Below are 22,733 nucleotides of genomic sequence, written 5' to 3'. Positions count from 1 at the left end.
TTTATTAAGCGAGCAGGGCAGCCACCCAGTAGAGCATTACAATAATCTAGGCTGCATCGCAAGTCAGGTTGTAGATTGATGTTACTGAGAATATTTTATCCAGTTCCTCCTGCTTGAAGATTGGGTTACAGAACACCAGAATATGGTGCGGAGCTGAAGCTATCTATGCAGAGGATAAAAGTTATATCAGACATGGCAGAGAGATGCGTTATAACTGTTACCCCTTTTGGTTTAGGTTTTATATCTGAGTAGGGATGGCAAGGCTTGACAGTAATTTAAAAAAACTAGTCTGCTTTGGTTTACCCAACTATATTCCTGAAGAATAAGACCCAAGATGTACACTTATATTGTATTCACCAACCCCAAATCTCAAACGTTTAAACAAGGAAACCGGAAAACATCAAATACATCATACGTCGTCAAACAAGAACATTTCAGCGTTTGTGAAATCTGGACTGGCAAAGCGAATGATCAAACTAAGCTGAAGGAGAAGCCGACAAGGCCTGGTAATGGATGAAATGTCTTTGCAAAAGTCAACACTTTTGGAAAACCCAGTTCACTTAATGATAATCCCAATGTTGAAGAAAGGAAAGAAGTCCTTCTGTCTTACACAAGTGCCATCCTAACCCTTTTTGTGCTCACATTAAACATCCAAACTTTATGATCTCCGCCACAAACCACAAAGCAGAAAGCTAGTTGAAGCAAACCTTATGCAAATGAAAGAAAGCATGGAAATAAAAGGTCCATCGAAATAGAAGACATGGTCACAATTAGCATGAATAGCTCAAGGCTCAATACACTCAATAACATATTTATACACTAAATACATGCTCTGGTTTTGATAATACGTGTAAAAAAATACTACTTACTGATTGGCCAAAAGGAAACACATTCCTCAATCATAGGCCCTTATAAAGTCAAAAGCTATAGCCCAAGAAAGCCATTGTTTCTTCTGTCCACATGCTTGCCTACTTCTTCAGGTATAGTACCAGGCTATGAAGATGACTAGCGCCCCCTGATGATGTGGAAAAATATAACCGCTTAGGTAAGGAGTTAGAGCTGTTACATAGTATGTTCATGTTTTTCTCACTACTCATTAACGCAGAACAATAATATCAAGCCAGTGTTGTACAACTACACCCACAGATAAGAAAGAAGTCATCATTCATCTTGACAGCCATGTTTGGTTGCCTGTTTAAAGCCAAAACCCCCTTTACACTCACACATAGAAACAGATTCTTTGGCCAGCCTAAATAGTTTTGGTCTTATATATTGCCCAGATAGAAGATCTCAACTGCACAGGCAGTGACTTTAGGCGTACAGGGTTCATTACCCTTCTCAAACCGAAATCCCTTTCTAACACCACGAGTGACGCGGTGAGTTTAGCCGACCTTGTCCTCTGTATGTCTGCAACCCTTTAAACTGTGAAGATGAGTGTGAGAGAAGAGAAAAGAGTTCACCAGAAACAGGTGAGATTTTGCTGATAACCGATTTTAACTCTTCCCCGCCATTGACGGATATTTCTGGCTTTCCATGTTTTCCCTTTTATAAGGTAAGGGGCGCTATTACACATCTTATGAACAAGCGCGAAGCAGAAACAAGTGATATCATATACATAATCATAATAACACGATCAGCAACGTTAAACAGCATATAAATCAAAACTATCTAATGTGACTGAATGAAATGTTGGCCCAGGACTGAAGCTTTGGGCTGTGGATGGACTCGATAGACTCCATCTGTATTTGATCATCACTCGGGATGAAGTATTTGACAAAAACAAGATGTTCTCGTCTTTTTGTTCAACATGTTTTTTATGAAACCACATTCAAGTGTTGATAAAAAGAATGCATGGAGATAGTATAAATGTTTTTGTTTAAAAGCAGAAGCTATGTTCTTTCTTTTGATATATTTTATGTTCAGATACTATTACAACAAAATATTCTGGGGGCCATGAACATTTATTGTGAAAATGTTAAAAAATGATAGCAGTGGCTAGCAACTCTTTTATAAACGCTGGCAGAGAAAGCGTTAACAAACTGTGTTTATTTGCATAAGCCTTGAGTATAAAAGAGGGCCTACCCTGTCGAGCTGCCGACATTGCTTTAGTCTTCTAACCCTAACCCTTACTCTAATCTTCTAACCCTAACCCTAACCCTAACCCTTACTCTAATCTTCTAACCCTAACCCTAACCCTAACCCTTACTCTAATCTTCTAACCCTAACCCTAACCCTAACCCTTACTCTAATCTTCTAACCCTTGTGCTATCAGCTAACGGTCATTTCCACTGTCTAAAACAAGCCTCCATCGATCGCATCACACAACCCCACCATTTCACCAGCTGATGGAAACTAGACCGCAAAACCAGCATCACAGAAGCCAACGTTTGGTCTTTTCTTAAAGGGTTAAGATTACAGTATCATTATATATTTTTTCACAGAAATAGTATTTTTTTATTTGAGGAGGCTTACACATTTTTGAAATGAAATGATAAAACATACATTTCTTTAGAAAGAATGAACATTTCTATAAGTTTTTAATGAAATTAGGCAACCTTTGCCTCAACAAAGACAGGGAAGAGGAAGATGAAACATATTATATACATATTATCATATATGATTTTTCTAAGTCCTTCAAGCAGTCTCTTGTATTTTCCATAATCATATGTGCATTTAAGATTTCAATGGTTAGCATGGCACATAAATATATTTCTGCCTCAAACGGGGATCAGAATCCCCATAGGGTCATAAATGAAAGCTATTTCACACACTCGCTGGTGTCTGAAAGTGAGCTGAAAATGTCTTTTAAATGTTGGGTTATCTGGTGGTCTGATGTGAAAGCATGAGAGATGAATAATGATAAACTCTCATTCCTCTGGATCAAAGTCATCGCTTGGCCCAATCAAGCCCTGTAAGCGACAGTAGAAACATCCTGGCCCAAAAGTGGAAACACGCTGGGGATTAAAACTCCTCTGTGTTTTCCTGTTTCTGAGCCTGTAGTCGGCTGTATTTGTGTCTCTGTCATGGACCAGAAGTTTTATGGCTGTATTTCAGAGTGTTGCTACATTCAGTGTTTTATGCGGTTTTTTAAGTGTTTGAGTCCTGGAGAGTTTTATAGTGCATCACAACACACAGAGAGTTTATGCAACTTTGGTTTGTTTGATTCAGAATCGCATCAGAGTCAAACTGAATTAGAAAGAGTTTGATTGGCCAAATTCGGCTGGGTTGCAGCAGTGTAATTTATAAATTTATCTAGACACAGAATTACAGCAGATCACATTTAAAGAATAACCCTAACACAATAATATGAGTAGTTAATGTGCAGAGATTAGTCAGATGCAGACAGACATCACGTAACATCAGGGGTTTGTAAAGGTACCATATTTATGAACAGAAATCAGTGGAGATCTGGTTTGTCTCAATAGCAGAATCTGTCCTGTTTCTACAGCCAGAGCTCTTGACATCTCAGACGTGACTCTGATCAATCCTGACCCGGTCGTTTCTTCAGCAAACCTGCCGTCACTCCTGTGTGTGAGCAGCGACTGGACCGGTTCTGGCACCAGTTCGCTGAGTTTGGGCCATGAGTTTCCCGATCTGGACGCTCATGTTTTGAGCTCTGAACCGGAGCGGAGCCGCCACTCAGCTGCTAAAGTCACGTGGATGTCCCGCAATCACACCTTCGGGGCTTTCTACTGCCAAGTCAAAAACTCGAACGGAAGTAAAATCTACACCTACAAGATGCTCCATGAAGGTAGTAAATCTGACAGCCGAGCTTTGGCTTCTTTAAAAGGACAAACACTGTACTTATAAACTGATCATATGTTGTTTTTATCAGACAGAGTTTAAATGTGTCCTTTTTCTTCAGCTGCGTTATTCCCTGAATCTCTGACAATCACTGTTAACGAAGGGGAAGACGTTAACATCTCTTTTACGATGAAGACATATTTGCCAGAGGACATAATCTTCCACAAAAATGGTGGGAACTCTGAACACTCAGAAAACTCTGTGCCTTGTTTTATTGTAATGTACCTTGAGAAATTAAAAAGATTACTTTTGTAGACTTTTTGTTGTTCTAGCTGTTGTTGTTTTTTTTTCAGGATTTTTTGAACACACATTGCCCAAAGAGGACATTATGGATATAATTCATTACCCAATAACCAATGCAAAAGCTCAAAGTCATGCTGGATTATATTCCGTCCGTTACATTTCTGGAGCTCAGTTCAGCTCGGCGATAACCCGTCTGATCGTCAGGAGTGAGTCCTTCAGTTCATGCTCTCTTACACAATCACTGAACACACTCTCTATTAATGTTTTAAATCATGATGACTGTGTGATATTGTCTAAATTTGTGGGAGGAGCTCTAATAAATTTGTCTGGACACACTTTAAACCGTTTGCCGAATGTGCAGAAAGATCAGCTTCATATTTGTCATCTTCCTTTGTTAATTGAATGCCTTTATTTAGTGCACACGCTCCTGTTACAAAGGTAAAAAGCTCATGTTTTCAGCAGAATGTTGTGTAACGGTCAGTTGTTATGCTAACAGGTTGTAAAGCTGGTTTGTGGGGAGTTAACTGTAAGAAACCGTGCCTGCCCTGCACTAATGGAGGTGTGTGTCATGACGGGACGGGAGAATGCATCTGCCCCCCAGGCTTTAAAGGACCCACCTGTCAAACCGGTAACACTCATATTCTTTGCCAATGTACTCAGAAAGGTCATGTTTATTACAAAAGAAATATTTAGCTGTAATGTTTACGTGTTTACATGTTTACATGTCTATGAATCAGACCCTATTTTGACAGGTTTTTAGGGATAGGTTTTTAGGTATGTTCCATGATGTTTAGAGATTTAAAAAAAACAGGATGGATGGATGCCATCTCTTTTCAAAAGGTCAGGTCTGCCCCAAAAGCTGTTCCAACTGTCTGCCTATGTTATTTTGCGGACACCACTTATACAACCAGCCATTGAGTGATGATAATCTGCTAACTATCTTATCACTCCATCTAACAGGGAGGGGACCAGAGAAAAAGACTGCCTTTGACATCGTACTTGCGAGTTTACACACCTTTTTAATGTTAATTTTGGTGATCTCCGACTGGTGAAGTCAAACATCTACCCAAGCTTTATAATAATTTGTTCATCTGTTTTGTATCAGTTTTTTATTTGTTAATCATCAATTACATTTTTACCTTTAAATGGGTTTGAGAGTTTTTTACTAATTCAGGGAACAGACATAGTCTCTATGTGAGAATATCTAGGTGAAATAGTCTCTATGTGAGAATATCTAGGTGAAAGCGTCACCTAGCGTCACTCCTGCTGGGATTTAGCTGACTCTGGTGACGCGAGACAGCTAGCAGACGGTTGGTTTAGCCAGTTTAGTCTGCTTCCTGACCTGGGCCCCAGTGAGTCAAGGTTTAGCTCTAAGACTATGTGCCAAATTACTAGAGAGAAGAGCCCAGGAGGGATGAATGCTGTCTATCTTCAATAGGTCAGGTCTGCCCCAAAAGCTGTTCAAATTGTCTATAAACCCTATGTTATTTTGCAGACACCACATAGACAACCAGCCGTTGAGTGAAGATAGTCTGCTAACTATTTCATCACTCCTTTTTACAGGGAGGGGCCAGAGCAAAAAATGTGTTGTGCCATTGTACTTGCGAGTTTACACACCTCTTTAATGTTCATTTTGGTGATCTCCGACTGGCGAAGTCGAACATCATTAGTGCCGATGTGAATAATAATCTTAGAGAATTTCAGATTAGCATTAGCCAGGATTTTTAAATTTGCTTTGATGTCAGGCGCTCTGGCTCCCGGTAAACATGTTCCTATGGTAGCTGGTGCCTCTATTTTCACGTTCCGTGTAATAGAATTGGCAATAACTAGGGCACTTTAAGGAGTGTATCGTGTATCGTGTATCGTGACCATAGTGTGGTTGTGTGTTTTCTTATGTGTGTGTGTGTGTGTGTGTGTGTGTGTGTGTGTGTGTGTGTGTTGTCTCGTGTGTAGTGTGTGGCGAGGGCCGCTTCGGAAGCAGCTGTAAGGAGCGCTGCGTGGATGGACTCTGCCGCTCGCTGGTCTTCTGTCTCAGAGATCCGTACGGATGCTCCTGTGCTTCCGGGTGGAAGGGCCTCAACTGCAGCGAGGGTGAGTTAAACACACAGTTTCATTATGGAGGTTTAATATAATATCCTTCATTTTACTGTCTAAATTATGTTAATAATGATAGTACTGTGAACTAGTTAAAGTTGGTCTGAAGTTAAATGTTGTGTTTGCAATGAAAATAAACACTATTCAAATATATATTTTTCTTGTTACTCTTTTCATTTGGATGAACTGTTTTTTATTGCAGCCCTAATCTGTTAAGTCTTCTGTGGTCTTCTGATTTCAGCCTGTCCACCTGGATATTACGGCGCAGACTGTAAACAGAAATGTGAGTGTGAACAGGATAAATGCAATCGCTTCAGGGGATGTGTGTGTGCGGGAAAGCATGGAGCTCGCTGTGAGAAACCAGGTGACGATCTTTTTATTTCAAAGTGAATGTTTCTAGGAGATTTCTGGGCTGAATCCATGTCCATGTGATTTCTTTGAAAGATGCAAGACCTGTGATTATGAGTCTGAGAGAAATCGAGCTCAACTCGGGCGTCACATATACGGCAAACTGCTCTGCGTCAGGCCAACCCGCGCCTTTACACGGGGAAATAACTCTGGTTAAACCAGACAAATCCACTGTCTATGTGAGTTGGATCTCTTCTACTCTCAGTGAAATCTGCTTCAACAGCTGCGTTCTTCAAAGGGAAATGATTCCTCTGTTTTCCTTCAGGCCGTGGACACACAGACAGAAAATGATCAAACAACGTCCACATTCAGGGTGGAGAAAATCACTGCATCTGCCGCTGGCCGCTGGTTGTGTCAGGTGAAAACCAAACACTTTCAGGAGGAGAAAGAATTCATGGTGAATGTCAAAGGTGAGATTTTCATTTCCTTCCCAGCAAAGTTCTTAACAAATATAACAGAGTGTTTTCAAAACCCAAAAGGCTGTATGGCTTTGAAATGAGCAATGTCTACTGTGGGAATATTAATTGTAACAATTTAATGTGGCAGGTAGCCATAAATAAAGAGGTGGCACCAAGATTTCCGTTTTTTACAGTTTGCCTGTAGAACATAAAAATTCCTATAATAATTAGATTATAATAATGAGTGTGTGCTATCATACTAGTGTTAACAATGAGCGTTTTGACAGACATAAATCTGTGATAATAAGGCACGATAATATTCAAAAACACAGATGCCATGACATTTGGGTAAATCCGTTCCACTGTGCCTGGGATGCCGTGAACAGACACAAACAGTCACAAGGAGCACATAATGCTGCATAATGTGCAATACAATATTTTCATGGCATTTAGACTTACTTGTCTTTAAATAGAACTGATGGTGATTAAAAGGATTTTTGCCTCTGTGCACATTATAAAGTCTTTGTAAACAGTCCGTGTCATGGTACATGTGGTCCTTCATTATGGTAACTATCCGTGACATATTCTATGAAATTATAAATTAATGAATTGGATCCAAGAACTTGGGACCGGATCTGATCTGTGATCTTAATGACATAAGGTAGAACTTTTGAGCAGTCTCGTAAATCTAAAGCAGGAGATTATTGGCATAACACAAGCAATATCAAGACTAAAGAAAGGAACATGTATTTTTTTTACTTTTGCGATAGTTAATTTCCAGAAGTAGCTAATAGCACCAGAACTGGTGTGTTGTTGCAGTTCCGCCGCGGCCCCAGAATCCGCCCGTCCTGAACGGCAGCGGCGCTCATCATCTTCAGATTCTGGTCAATAAAGAGCCATACACCGGAGACGGGCCAATCACTGCAGTCAAGCTCTTTTACCGGAAGGCCAGCTCTTCTACATGGGAAAGCGTTCAGGGTAACACAGATTAATCTTCACAATGAGTGTGTGTGTGTGTGTGTGTGTCATCTGTTTCTGCGTAAAACAGCTGGAACATTTCATATCCGAGGTTAAAGGTAACTGTGTTGCTTTTGGCAAACTGTTTAGTGTAATAAATGTTTCCATTGTGCAACGGATTACAAAAAGGTGATGTAAATCTGATCAACTGAATATAATTCTGATGGTTGTCATATACAGAACTTATTATGACTAGTCAGAAGAATGCGTGTGAAGTCATTGCTCCGGAAGGGCTGCAGGAAAAGGCCAGAGTCACTGACCGCATCTGATGTTTGCCTTTCACTTCAGGCAAAGGGATTTTTCCTTATTAGCTAAACGTGTTTATTGGTGCTGGCACAAACACAAGGACAGTACAACCAGCTTTCATAAGTTTGTCATTTTTTAAAGGTGAAACGAATTCAAATAGAAGGTTAGGGTTAGTGTATCTTTTGAGTGTATACAACGTGTGTGTGTGTGTGTGTGTGTGTGTGTGTGTGTGTGGGCATGTTTTTGTGACACATGAGGACTCAAATGTGTATAATGCCATGGGTATGACACAGGTATTACAGGAGAGGGTGAAATATGAGGACATTACCCATGGCCCCACTTTACAAAAGGCTTATAAATCACACAGGAGGAGTTTTTATGAGAAAGTAAAAATGCAGAATGTTTCCTGTGAAGGGTAGGTTTAGGGGCAGTGTGTGTGTGTGTGTGTGTGTGTGTGATGGGTAGGTGTAGGCATAGCTGTCAACCCTCCTGTTTTTTCTGGGTTTCTCATGTATTTTAGCTCTTTTCCCGCTGTCTTCCCGTTTTAGTATTTTCCCGTGAAGTATCCCGTATTTTACGCTCTGATTGTGTTAACAGAACACACAACTATGTCTGTGAAGTGGCTTGCACTTGGTGATATTGTATGTGAAGGGTTAGCCTAACCCCTAACCCTAACCCCTAACCCCTAACCCTAACCCATTAAACAGCAAAAAGACTATTTAGGCTACGAGTCCTGCGTGTGTGTGAATGTGTGGGTGTGAATGAATGGCGTGACCTGCAGTTTACCTTAAACTCACAGGCCTACACAGAATTGCGTGTCCCAATCACGCGTTTCCATCTCATACGAGGGCATAAACACACGTCCGTCATCTCCAGAGCCACTGGTCACGTCATAAACACACGTCCGTCATCTCCAGAGCCACTGGTCACGTCATAAACACACGTCCGTCATCTCCAGAGCCACTGGTCACGTCATAAACACACGTCCGTCATCTCCAGAGCCACTGGTCACGTCATAAACACACGTCCGTCATCTCCAGAGCCACTGGTCACGTCATAAACACACGTCCGTCATCTCCAGAGCCACTGGTCACGTCATAAACACACGTCCGTCATCTCCAGAGCCACTGGTCACGTCATAAACACACGTCCGTCATCTCCAGAGCCACTGGTCACGTCATAAACACACGTCCGTCATCTCCAGAGCCACTGGTCACGTCATAAACACACGTCCCTCATCTCCAGAGCCACTGGTCACGTCATAAACACAAAGAAACTCAAAGGTATTCACGGCAACCCGTCAAAATCAAAGTTCGGTTTTCCTTGAGAAATATCACTGTTGTACAAATACTAATGTTAGAATTATAAACTATCAAAACCCAGTTTTTTAACTAATATATACATTTTTCTTCCAATTTTTTTAATTTTAACATTATAAAGCTCAGTTTCAAAAGTTTCATTAAGTATAAATTATTCTTAGGCTATGTCTTCATTTGATTGCCAGAAAATACACAACACAGAATGTGTGGCAAATATTTGCATAGAAACTGAATTAAAAAGAACAAAATAATAATACGGTTGTTTTTATGAATTAAATTAATTAAGTAGCTTTACTCTTTACTGGTAAATATTACAGTAAACAAACATCACAGACAATGGCAGACCAAGGCAGCTCTTGCATAATGTCAATAATACTTCTATAAATGACGTACAGCTTATTTACAGTTATTGGTATATGCATCTCTTAACCACCGAAAAATGGTACCGTTTGGTAGCCTACCGGTTCTGATTAAAATGTGAATGGTTTACAAAATTACAGAAGTAATGTTCATAAAGAACTTTAAACATGTCCATTGGTCTGTCATTCTATAAAATATATGGGTTTAGGGGCAGTGTGTGTGTGTGAGAAGAGAGAAGAGTGTTTTAGTTCTGCATCAGAACATGATCTAAATGCAGCGGTCATGAACATGTTTGTGTTTCTCTGTGTCGACTGATACTGTGGAGAGTTTGTGCATCTGTTGTTGGATGCTGGAGTACACAGCAGATATGACTTAAACAGAGACACGTTTGGCTGTGTGTTGAACAGTGAGTGGCTCTCTGGCGAGGCTGGATAATCTTTCCCCCATGACGCTCTACACCACAAGTGTGCAGCTCAGCCGCGGCGGGCCTGGAGGAGCCGGCCAACATGGACCTGAAGCCACTTTCTCCACACAGATGCTGGGTAAGAACACTCACAGCAGCCCACATCACACACTCAACCTCATCAGACACACACACACCACATGCTGAGATCATCTTCACACACAGATGAAGATATTAGTGTTGAAATCCGATGGCTCAGAAAGGCCTTCATTGACACCAATGTCATTTCCTCTCGATTCGGATCGCGTGTCAAACCTTTGGCGATCCGAATCATGAATCGATTCACTGACTCATAACAGTTCGAATCATGAGTCGATTCACTGACTCATAACAGTTCGAATCATGAGTCGATTCACTGACTCATAACGGTTCAAAGCTTTGTTCTGAAATCGGCCATCACTATATAAGTCGTTATTTAGTGTTTTCCCGCACTAACTCTATTCTGGCCTCTTCATCAATGATTGTAGAGCCGCTGTAGTGAGATGGGCTTTGTAACGACGTCTTTAGTGCCTTTATGGGTCTTGAGAGAGGAAATGACATTGGTGTCAATGAAGGCCTTTCTGAGCCATCGGATTTCAACACTAATATCTTCATCTGTGTGTGAAGATGAGCGGAGGTCTGACGGCTGACATTAGGGTAAGTAATTATTGACAGAATTAAAGTTTTTGGGTGAACTAACCCTTTAAAGTGCTGTGTGTGCTCAGATCTGCCCATGAGTGTGAAACTGACCCCCATCAGCCAGACCTCGCTGCTCCTGTCCTGGGACGCCGTTCCTGCGGCTGAAACCTGGGCTTACGAGGTCACCTGTCAGCAGGCCGGAGCTCCAGGAAGCGTGAGGATAGTCCAGCTGGCGTCGAACTCCTCCAGTCTCCATCTGAGCGAGCTGAAGCCCAGACACCAATACCAGTGCAGGGTTAGGACCACCAGCAGAGCCACGGATCTCTCCTGTCCCACCGTCAGTGCATGGACTCTGAGTGACCGTAAGCAGAATATATTCTAGTTTATACCTAGAGACCATGCAAACAATCCAGCATATACATCGATCAGGCATAACATTATGACGGGTGAGGTGAATAACACTGATGATCTCTTCATCACCTGTTAGTGGGTGGGATGTATTAGGAAGCAAGTGAATATTCTGTCCTCAGAGTTGACGTGTTAGACGCAGGAGAAATGGACAAGCGTAAGGATTTAAATGTTTATGATAACAAGTCTGCCAAGGGCCAGATTGTGACGGCTAGACGACTGGGTCAGAGCATCTCCAAAACTGCAGCTCTTGTGGGCTGTTCCCGGTCTGCAATGGTCAGTATCTATCAAAAGTGCTCCAAGGAAGGACCAGTGGAGAACCGGCCACAGGGTCATGGGCGGCCAAGGCTCATTGATGACCGTGGGGAGCGAAGGCTGGCCCGTGGGGTCCGATCAAACAGACGAGCTACTGGAGCTCAAACTGCTCCAGAAGTTAATGCTGGTTCTGATAGAAAGCTGTCAGAATACACAGAGCAGCTCAGTTTGAGGCGTATGGACCAGTCAGGGTGACCTCTGACCCCTGACCCCGCCGAAAGCACCAACAGTGGCACGTGAGCATCAGAACTGGACCACCAGATCCTGGACCAATCAGGATGCACTATGGGAAGAAGGCGAGCCGGCGGAGGCAGTGTGATGCTTTGGCCAATGTTCTGCTGGGAAACCTTGGGTCCTCCATCCATGTGGATGTTACTTTGACACGCTCCACCTACCTAAGCATTGCTGAGACCATGTTCAGCCTTTGATGGAAACGGTATTCTGGTGGCTGTGGCTCTTCCAGCAGGATAATGCTCCTGACACAAAGCACAAATGCTTCAGGAATGGTTTGAGGAGCACAACAACCAGTTTGATTCCCCAGAGCTTAATCCAACCGAGCATCTGTGAGATGTACTGAACAAGTCGATCAATAGAGGTCCCACCTTGCAACTTACAGGACTTAAAGGATCTGCTGCTAACATCTTGTTGCCAGATACCACAGCACAGGGGTCTAGTGGAGTCCATTCCTCTATGGTTTGGGGGAACAACACAATATTAGATCTTAATGTTATGGCTGATCGGTGTATATAGCACTGTACACTCACCTAAAGGATTATTAGGAACAGCTGTTCAATTTCTCATTAATGCGATTATCTAATCAGCCAATCACATAGCAGTTCTTCAATGCATTTAGAGGTCCTGGTCAAGACAATCTCCTGAACTCCAAACTGAATGTCAGAATGGGAAAGAAAGGTGATTTAAGCCGTTTTGAGCGTGGCATGGTTGTTGGTGCCAGACGGGCCGGTCTGAGTATTTCACAATCTGCTCAGTTACTGGGATTTACACACACAACCATTTCTAGGGTTTACACAGAATGGTGTGAAAAGGGAAGAGCATCCAGTCTGCAGCAGTCCTGTGGGAGAAAATGCCTTGTTGATGCTCGAGGTCAGAGGAGAATGGGCCGACTGATTCAAGCTGATAGAAGAGCAACTTTGACTGAAATAACCACTCGTTACAACCGAGGTATGCAGCAAAGCATTTGTGAAGCCACAACCTTGAGGCGGATGGGCTACTCCACTCATCTCCACTACAAATAGGACAAAAAGGCGACAATTTGCACAAGCTCACCAAAATTGGCCAGTTGAAGACTGGAGAAATGTTGCCTGGTCTGATGAGTCTCGATTTCTGCTGAGACATTCAGATGGTAGAGTCAGAATTTGGCGTAAACAGAATGAGAACATGGATCCATCATGCCTTGTTCCCACTGTGCAGGCTGGTGGTGGTGGTGTAATGGTGTGGGGGATGTTTTCTTGGCACACTTTAGGCCTATTAGTGCCAATTGGGCATCGTTTAAATGCCACGGCCGACCTGAGCATTGTTTCTGACCATGTCCATCCCTTTATGACCACCATGTGCCCATCCTCTGATGGCTACTTCCAGCAGGATAATGCACCATGTCACAAAGCTCCAATCATTTCAGATTGGTTTCTTGAACATGCCGATGAGTTGACTGAACTAAAATGGCCGCCACAGTCCCCAGATCTCAGCCCAATAGAGCATCTTTGGGATGTGGTGGAACGGGAGCTTCGTGCCCTGGATGTGCATCCCACAAATCTCCATCAACTGCAAGATGCTCTCCTATCAATATGGGCCGACATTTCTAAAGAATGCTTTCAGCAGCTTGTTGATCAATGCCACGGAGAATTAAGGCAGTTCTGAAGGAGAAAGGGTCAAACACAGCATTAGCATGGTGTTACTAATAATCATTAAGGTGAGTTTATCTATGCGCATAAGCACTTATGCTGAGTTATTAATTGGTTATGCTGTGATCCTTCAGAGCTTCCTCCTCCTCCAGCCAACATCTCCACCTGCAACATCAGTGACAGCTCAGCCATCATCAGCTGGTCCGTGTCCGAGGGCCACTCCATCAACCAATCCAGCATCCGCTTCCAGCAGGTGGAGCAGGTGGATAAGGTGGAGTGGGTGGAGAAGGAGGAGTGGGTGGAGAAGGTGGATAAGGTGGATAAGGTGGAGAAGGTGGAGAAGGTGGAGCAGATCTACAGCCAGCAAGTGGACTTCAAAGTGCAGCCAGACCAGACCCGCATCCGCTTCCAGCTCCGGGGTCTGAGGGCCGACAGCATCTACCAGCTGGAGCTCTGGACCATCAACAACATGGGAGAGAGTGCGGAGCGGCCCCGGATCCGGCTCCAGACGCTGACCCCACAGGAGAGTGCACGTGAGTCTGACCCTAACCCCGCAGGAGAGCGCACGTGAGTCTGTGCTTGAGAAGCTAATGTGTCTTCATCTTAAAAAGGGTCCATTAGGTTTCACTGATGGAGTAAGGTCACGTATGAAGTAAAGCAGTGCATTTGTGACCAATCACAGAAAGTAGGGACACAAGTCGGTTCTGGGGTATTTTGAGTTATTCGCAGATTCTGAAAGTGTAGTCTCCAAGCTTTCCAACGATGTGTAACACATCGACCGCGAAGTTGTGGCCATTTGAATGTAGGTATTTAGAAAAGTTAAAGGGGAGAAAACTGCCTTTTTTTGCAGTTCTCACCTGTTCTCACCTGCTGGGAGCGACAATAGGGCTCATTTACATCTCCTTTAGATAAGCCACACCTCCTGTAAGGCTGCACGGTTGCATAGCAACGATCCATCAAAGGTAGATTCGAACCTCTGATCGATTTGTGTCAAAACTTGATGACATGCGCCTTACGCCTACACTATAGCCATGGTTACAGGTTTACCCCTGACTCTGTTACTACAAATCTTAGTACAAATGTTACTATCGATATAGCTTCTGATATTTTACAGTCTGACGCCAGTCCGATATATTCTTCCTCTTCTTCATCTTCACTTAGTTATAATAATAATAATAATAATAATAATAATAACTTTAATTTATATAGCGCCTTTCACAAAACCCAAGGACGCTTAACAAACAGCAAGGGAAGGGAAGGGGGGGGGGGAGAAAACCGAGCAGTTATGGACCATAGGCCTCAGTGAAAAGATGTGTTTTAAGTTGTTTTTTAAAGGTAGTTGTAGATTAGGGATATTATTCAGTCTTATTATGCCGCTTTCATCATCGTTCAGATCATCTTTAGACCCGGCCAGAGCGCTGCATAAATAATGAGCCACGCGTTGGAGCCTTGGAGGGCGGGGCAATAACAAAAGCCACTATGGAAATACACACAAAGCACAAAACAAGGCAATTTCAACCTCAAAATATACGCTTTTAAATATACCAATACTGCTCTCTCAAACACAGAGAGGCTTCTTGATGATTTCAACTAACAGATTCTGCAAAAAAGTGAAAAATCACATATTTTGACAAAAAAAAAGCTACCTTCTCATCTTGCTCAAAAGTAGAGCTGCCGACTTGCGTCTCGTTTCTGTGACGGGCCACATTTATGCTTGAATATATTCTCCATCATGATGGATACGAGTGCTCTTAAAGGGATTGGACACTCAGACGGGATGTACTCGCCCTTATGTCGTTCAATCACTTTCTTTTAAATGTGAAAAATACAATATTTTGAGAAATGCCCAAACTAAATTGGTCAAAATATTGCTTTTTTGTTGTTCCACAGAAGAAAGAAAGTAATCGAATGATGGCAGATTGATCATCTCTGAGTGTTCCTTTAACTCACTGAGACTAACACTGCCTTCGACAGGCGGATCGCTTACGGTTTATAAATGATGGACATAAGTCTCAAAACTAGTGATGTTAACAGTGATACCAAAGCGCCGAAGCTTGTGTCAAAAAAATGATTTTCAGTGAAGCTTTGTATCGATGCTTGATTCGTTCTATCAAAACCACGTGACCTATGACATCTGAAGCTTCGTTTCACACACACACAGGTGATTGATTGCTTCATACTCCGATTCAAAAAGAGAGGTGGTCAGTGTGTGTGTGTGTGTGTGTGTGTGTGTGTGTGTGTGTGTGTGTGTGTGTGTGTGTGTGTGTGTGTGTGTGTGTGTGTGTGTGTGTGTTTGTTTATTTAGTCTACTTCCTTTATTCTTTATTCTGTATTAAGTTTTATTTGTTTACAAACAGGAAAAATGCCCGCATTCACAATACACAATTTAGTTTCTAGGAGTATGCAATGGAACAGATAGTTGTCATGTATATAACATATTGATTCATTCATTTATACATCCATCCACTTATTTATTTATTTTTTAAAATAAGACTTATAAGATGGTTGCAAAACATTTTGTGACAGTGCTTCCCCTCACTTCCACCAGCAGAGGTCCTCATCGAGCTCTGATTGGAAAAGCTTCCAGTAATTAACCTTTTTCTGATTCAATTGTGTTGAAAGTTTCACTGGTTCAAAAAAAGCTTCACTCCGCCTTCACTACTCAAAACTACGGGCATTTCTCTTCTAAAGGTCACAACCTGTATAAGATACAGTGTTTGCTGTACCAGTGCCATGCAATTCAGACAAGGTTAAAGACGGGCATGTAGAGTGGAAAGATAAATCCCACAGAATGAGGAGTCCTTTTACAAAAAGAATCACATTAAGAAAATTAACTACATAGATAACAATAAACATTTAATCGATATAAGAAGAGAAACAATGCTTACTTCAGACTGAGCATCGAACTCAAAGTTTCCCAATCAGGACCAATGATTGTTTGGTGCCATAAGCCTTGCTCACTCCTGTTACAAATCTACTACTTCTACACTCCACACCCGTTTTATTCATGAGAGTATTATTACTCCTGATTGCCCCCTCATGGTAAGAAGTAGAAGCACAATGAAAACACATGTTAACAGGTTTGATTTTTACGTGGAAAAGCAGATGTATATTGGGCTATATAAATGTGCAAAAAAAATGCTAATGCTCTTGAAGTCACATTATGTAATATTACATTATTAAGATTTTATTTAACATGTTACATTATTGAACCCTTGACAGGTAATGTTGAGCATTATGAAATGTGGTTTCCAAGGCTTGCTCTAGACTGTATTTCTGGCTGTTTCAGAGCTGCATGGGCTCCAGGCTCATGGCCACATGCTCTTCTACGCCATCCTGGGCTCCGCGGGCATGACGTGCATCACCATCCTGCTGGCCTTCTGCATCGTACTGCAGCTGAAGAGAGCCACGTTCCAGAGGCGCATGGTGCAGGCCTTTCACAACATAGCGGTGAGATCTCAATACAAACAATCTGATCAATCCTGCTCCATACAGCCGAGCTCTGGAGGATACAACCACGATCAGATGATAGGAGAAATCATTTGTAACTCTAATGAGAGCAGTCTCAGTGCTATGATACGGTCTAAAACACACACACACACACACACACACACACACACACACACACACACACACACACACACCGTAACTCTAATGAGAGCAGTCTCAGTGCTATGATACGGTCTAAATCCTGACGGGAAATCCTCACAGATAACATTTCTGTCTAAAGGAGCATAGTAGTGAAGACTCGGCCTTTTCTAGTGTTTCTGACTGAAACGGTAGATTTGAGATTGGCCTGAAATTGACTAATTCTGTGGTATCAAGTTCTTTTTTTTCAACAAGTAGTTTAATTATAACCAAATTAATTAATTATAAGAGTTTTCGGTTCATATCCTAATGTGAAGGATGAATTAATGATAATAAGCAGAGGATCTGTGACCTCTGGAAGCATCTCTTTAGTAGCGTAGTCGGTATAGGATCAAGCAGACATGATGATGATTTAACAAGTTTAGCCAATACTTCTCCTCCTATAGCAGTGAATGAGTGTGTGTGTGTGTGTGTGTGTGTGTGTGTGTGTGTGTGTGTGTGTGTGTGTGTGTGTGTGTTCTCCTATAGCAGTGAATGAGAGTAATTTGACCCTACAATGCTCTGTCTGAAGTGATACTGTAATAGACGGCTGCATGGTTATAATTTTATTCCTAATATTATCAATCTTACTAGTAAAGAAGCTCATAAAGTCATTACTGCTGTGCTGTTTACAAACGTCAGAAGTTGAAGCTTTATTTTTTGTTAATTTAGCCACTGTATCGAATAAATACTTAGGGTTGTGTTTGTTTTCTTCTAAGAGAGTTGAGAAATAAGCAGATCTAGCAGTTTTTATGGCCTTTCTATATGCCATCATGCTCTCTTTCCACAAATTGCGAAAAACCTCCAGGTTTGCTTTAGTGATCCTGAGACCTTCATTAGCAGCTTCAGGACTGCTGGAGTAGACCTACAGAGACACTACACGTCTGTCTTTCCTGTGCACACAGAGAGAGGAGTCCGTGGTCCAGTTCAGCTCCGCGCCTCTGAACATGCCGAAGAAAGCTCCCAACTCCAGCCAATCCGTGGCCTATCCCACCCTGGAGTGGAGCGATATTAAGTTCCAGGACGTGATCGGAGAGGGAAACTTTGGACAGGTGTTGAAAGCTCGCATTAAGAAAGACGGGCTGAGGATGGATGCGGCCATCAAGAGAATGAAAGGCGAGAGTCATTAGAGTCATTTTGTGTGTCAGCGATTGCTCAGTTTTTCTCATGGCATCTTATTCCGTGTCTGGTCAATAGAATATGCATCTAAGGACGACCACCGAGACTTTGCGGGGGAACTGGAGGTCTTGTGTAAGCTGGGTCACCATCCGAACATCATTAACCTCCTGGGAGCGTGTGAACACAGAGGTGAGCGCCTCAAACGCGTTCTGATATTCTGGATCCGGCCCTTCTGCATTCGAGAGCTCATTGGCACTGTCCGCTTGTGCTTTAGGTTACCTGTATCTGGCTATTGAATACGCTCCTCACGGAAACCTCCTGGACTTCCTGCGTAAGAGCCGTGTGTTGGAGACGGACCCGGCCTTCGCCATCGCTAACAGCACCGCCTCCACGCTGTCCTCGCAGCAGCTACTGCACTTCGCTGCGGACGTGGCTCGAGGCATGGACTACCTGAGCCAGAAACAGGTGAGCAAAGGAGATTTCAACCTAATGCAAGAGTTATGGGTCATTTCTGGCTACTGATGCTAAACTATATAACTGATCAATGTCTCATAGTTTACAGTCGATATATGCATTTATTTGGTGTGTCACATCACATTGCTGGCTTTAGTTTTGCACCACTGCTAATTTAACTCTTTCCCTGCCAGTGTTTTTAATAAACATTACCCACCCATTAAAAGGAGCCGTGATGATTATTCACTTCATAATGTTATGCCTGATAGCTGTATACCATGAATATTTGTCTTTTGCAGTTTATTCACAGAGATCTAGCAGCCAGAAACATCCTGGTGGGAGAAAACTTTGTGGCAAAGATCGCTGATTTCGGCCTGTCCAGAGGTCAGGAGGTTTATGTGAAGAAGACCATGGTAAAGAACTGAAGGCCACTGTTCTCGTCACGCAAAAATGAACATGTGACTTTAACATTGAACATGTGACTTTAACATTGAACATGTGACTTTAACATGCGTGTTTCTCCGCAGGGCCGCCTGCCGGTGAGGTGGATGGCCATTGAATCTCTCAACTACAGTGTTTATACCAGCAACAGTGACGTGTAAGAGTCTGTCCGTCTGTTGTGTTGTGTGGCGTGTGCTTGCGCTGAGATTAATGCGTGTGTGTGTGTGTGTGTGTGCATGTGCAGGTGGTCGTACGGCGTGCTGCTCTGGGAGGTGGTCAGCTTAGGTGTGTATTCACTGCATTCAATATTCACTGTAGGGTCTTAATTCATGTTCTTGTGCACTACTCTATGACATTTTTAGCATAAAAAGTGTTAGTAATGAGACAATTCAAAAAATAATCCACTCCAAATACTCTGAAAAAAAAACAAAATGTGTGGAGAGTCACTGATTGCAGTTTTAATAATACAAACACGATTCCAAAAAAGTTGGGACACTGTGCAAATTGTGAATAAAAAAGGAATGCAATAATTTACAAATCTCATAAACTTATATTGTATTCACAGTCGAATATAGATAAGATATCAAATGTTGAAAGTGAGACATTTTGAAATGTCATGCCAAATATCGGCTCATTTTGGATTTCATGAGAGCTGCACATTCCAGAGAAGTTGGGACAGGGAGCAATAAGAGGCCGGAGAAGTTAAATGTTCACATAAGGAACAGCTGGAGGACCAATCTGCAGCTTATTAGGCCTAATGTCAACATGATTGGGTATAAAAGAGCCTCTCAGAGCGGCAGTGTCTCTCAGAAGATGGGCAGAGGATCACCAATTCCCCCAATGCTGCGGCGGACAATAGTGGAGCGATATCAGAAAGGAGTTTCTCAGAGGAACACTGCACAGAGTCTGAAGTTATCATCATCTACAGAGCATAATATCATCCAAAGACTCAGAGAATCTGGACCAATCTCTGTGCGTAAGGGTCAAGGGTCAAAACCAAACTGGATGGCCGTGATCTTCAGCCCTTAGACGGCACTGCATCACACACAGGAATGCTACTGTAATGGACATCACAACATGGGCTCAGGAATACTTCCAGAAAACATTGGTGAACACAATCCACCGCGCCATTCGCCGTCGCTGGCTAAAACTCTACAGGTCAAAGAAGAAGCCATATCTAAACATGATCCAGAAGCGCAGGCGTCTCCTCTGGGCCAAGGCTCATTTAAAATGGACTGTGGCAAAGTGGAAAACTGTTCTGGGGTCAGACGAATCAAGATTTGAAGATCTTTTTGGAAAACTGGGACGCCATCCGGACTAAAGAGGACAAGGACAACCCAAGCTGTTCTCAGCGCTCAGTTCAGAAGCTGATCTCTGATGGTCTGGGGTTCATGAGTGTGTGTGGCATGGGCAGCTTACACATCTGGAAAGGCCATCAATGCTGAAAGGTCTATCCAAGTTCTAGAGCAACATCTGCTCCATCCAGACAGCGTCTCTTTCAGGGAAGACCTCGCATTCTCCAACATGACAATGCCAGAGCACACACTGCATCAATTACAGCATCATGGCTGAGCAGAAGAAGGATCCGGCACTGAAATGGCCAGCCTGCAGTCCAGATCTTTCACCATTAGAAAACATTTGGCGCATCATAAAGAGGAAGATGCGATAAAGAAGACCTGAGACAGTTGAGCAGCTAGAAGCCTGTGTTAGACAAGAATGGGACAACATTCCTATTCCTAAACTTGAGCAGCTCGTCTCCTCAGTCCCCAGACGTTTGCAGACTGATATAAACAGAAGAGGGGATGACACACAGTGGGAAACATGGCCACGGCACAACTTTACTGAGATGTGTTGATGCCACGAAATTTAAAATCAACTTTTTTCACCTTAAAATTATCATTTTTCTCAGATTAAACATTTGATATGTTATATATGTTGTATTCCGAATAAAATATTGAAATGTGAAACTTCCACATCATTGCATTCTGCTTTGTAGGGTCCCAACTTTTTTGGAATCGGGTTTGTACGTAGCGTATGGAGACGTGCTATCAGACAAACCCATGCATTAGATGATAGAGAAGGTATAGAGCATCATTTGGGACTGAACTTCAGTATTCGAGGTCCGATGCGTGTCTGAGGTGTGAATGGCTGGCTCTTTATTGGCAGGTGGAACGCCGTATTGTGGTCTGACGTGTGCTCAGCTCTACGAGAAACTCCCGCTAGGCTTCCGGCTGGAGAAGCCGCTCAACTGTGATGATGAGGTGTAAGTCTGGAGCTCCAGGTTAGGGTTAGGGTTAGGTGCGAGAGCAATGCGAATCAGGCTGTTTCTGTCTCGCTCTACAGGTATGAGCTGATGAAGCAATGCTGGAAGGAGAAGCCGTACGAGAGACCTTCATTCGCTCAGATCCTGATGTCGCTCAATCGTATGCTGGAGGAGAGGAAGGTAATGGGATTATGAGTCTTCCAGCTCTGATTAATGAGTTTGTTGTTTTGCTGACTCTCTCTCCTCTCCTTCTGTCCAGACGTATGTCAACACAACGCTCTATGAGAAGTTCACCTACGCCGGCATTGACTGTTCTGCGGAGGAAGCCGGCTGATCCCAGAGCACCTCATCACGGTTATCCTCTGAGCAGGATTCACACACTACAGTCTTACACACATTGTGTTGCTTTAGTAAATGGCTATTAGATCATATTTCTCTTTGTTGTGAAGTGTTTAATGGTGTGCAGATGCTGACAGATGTGTAATTTCATTGTTTTTAATAAAACTCCTGTTGTTTGATACTGCGAGCCCTTGTTTTTGAATGTGTGTAGTGTTTTGTCCAAAAAAGGCTTGCCTAAGACACCGCTTCCATTTTTGTGACCGAAATAAATAATCTATAACCCTTTCTTAGCACACATAAGACCACTGCAAACACAATTAAAGTGTGTGATTATGTGTGCAGTCTACGGAAGCTGGTTGGATATTATGGGTTAGGGTACGCAAACATTATCTGTGATGGTGAGAAAACGAGGACATTGTTGGTCCAAACATCCATCTTTAGTCTCTATGGCAGGTGTAACCTTTCTATCATTGTTAAATTTCCTCTGATAGGTCACAAATCTTTTTGATTGACCTCTTTGACTTTGTTCACATTACATTACACTTACACACATTACAGCTGCCGTTTCGAAGCAGCTTTGATAGAGTATCATTAGGGCCTAATGAACAAAGCGTTTCAATCTGACAACGACCATCCAATAAATCTGCCAGTGAGCACAAGTATCATTCACATATAAAGTTTGTTTTTGTCCTGAATTATTGGCAAAAACAACACATTAGTGCACATATGTTTTGTTAGTGTTGTATTTAAGACCACTTAAACCGAGACCAGACAAGACCAAGACCAGGCCAGCACTCCTTAAACTCATCTAAAAGATCCATATCTACTGTCTGAGAAATGACTTATATTTAATGAATAAATATAATTAGAATAGTAAGACACTATAGCGCTGTTACCAATCAAAACACTAACAATAAAATGAATGGCACAGAAGTT

General features: G+C 42.5%; 1 protein-coding gene across 1 annotated transcript in view; it reads left to right on the top strand.

Moving 5' to 3' along the window:
- tek (TEK tyrosine kinase, endothelial) overlaps positions 1-21,984 on the top strand; it is a 23,977-nt gene extending 1,993 nt beyond the window's left edge. Inside the window, exons 2-23 of the mRNA XM_067439806.1 lie at positions 3,449-3,751; positions 3,866-3,976; positions 4,098-4,253; positions 4,544-4,675; positions 6,001-6,138; positions 6,383-6,505; positions 6,586-6,728; positions 6,815-6,959; positions 7,767-7,925; positions 10,297-10,431; positions 11,057-11,332; positions 13,690-14,088; positions 16,845-17,005; positions 18,088-18,298; positions 18,380-18,490; positions 18,576-18,766; positions 19,054-19,167; positions 19,282-19,352; positions 19,440-19,480; positions 21,362-21,458; positions 21,539-21,638; positions 21,718-21,984. Coding sequence (XP_067295907.1) covers positions 3,449-3,751; positions 3,866-3,976; positions 4,098-4,253; positions 4,544-4,675; positions 6,001-6,138; positions 6,383-6,505; positions 6,586-6,728; positions 6,815-6,959; positions 7,767-7,925; positions 10,297-10,431; positions 11,057-11,332; positions 13,690-14,088; positions 16,845-17,005; positions 18,088-18,298; positions 18,380-18,490; positions 18,576-18,766; positions 19,054-19,167; positions 19,282-19,352; positions 19,440-19,480; positions 21,362-21,458; positions 21,539-21,638; positions 21,718-21,792 — 3,392 coding nt within the window. The 3' untranslated portion in view covers positions 21,793-21,984. The remainder of the gene's footprint in view (positions 1-3,448; positions 3,752-3,865; positions 3,977-4,097; positions 4,254-4,543; positions 4,676-6,000; positions 6,139-6,382; positions 6,506-6,585; positions 6,729-6,814; positions 6,960-7,766; positions 7,926-10,296; positions 10,432-11,056; positions 11,333-13,689; positions 14,089-16,844; positions 17,006-18,087; positions 18,299-18,379; positions 18,491-18,575; positions 18,767-19,053; positions 19,168-19,281; positions 19,353-19,439; positions 19,481-21,361; positions 21,459-21,538; positions 21,639-21,717) is intronic.
- The last annotated feature ends 749 nt before the right edge of the window (positions 21,985-22,733 follow it).

Source organism: Pseudorasbora parva, chromosome 3 (assembly GCF_024679245.1).
Source record: "Pseudorasbora parva isolate DD20220531a chromosome 3, ASM2467924v1, whole genome shotgun sequence".
Lineage (NCBI taxonomy): Eukaryota > Metazoa > Chordata > Actinopteri > Cypriniformes > Gobionidae > Pseudorasbora > Pseudorasbora parva.
This window is presented reverse-complemented; position numbering and strand designations above follow the sequence as displayed.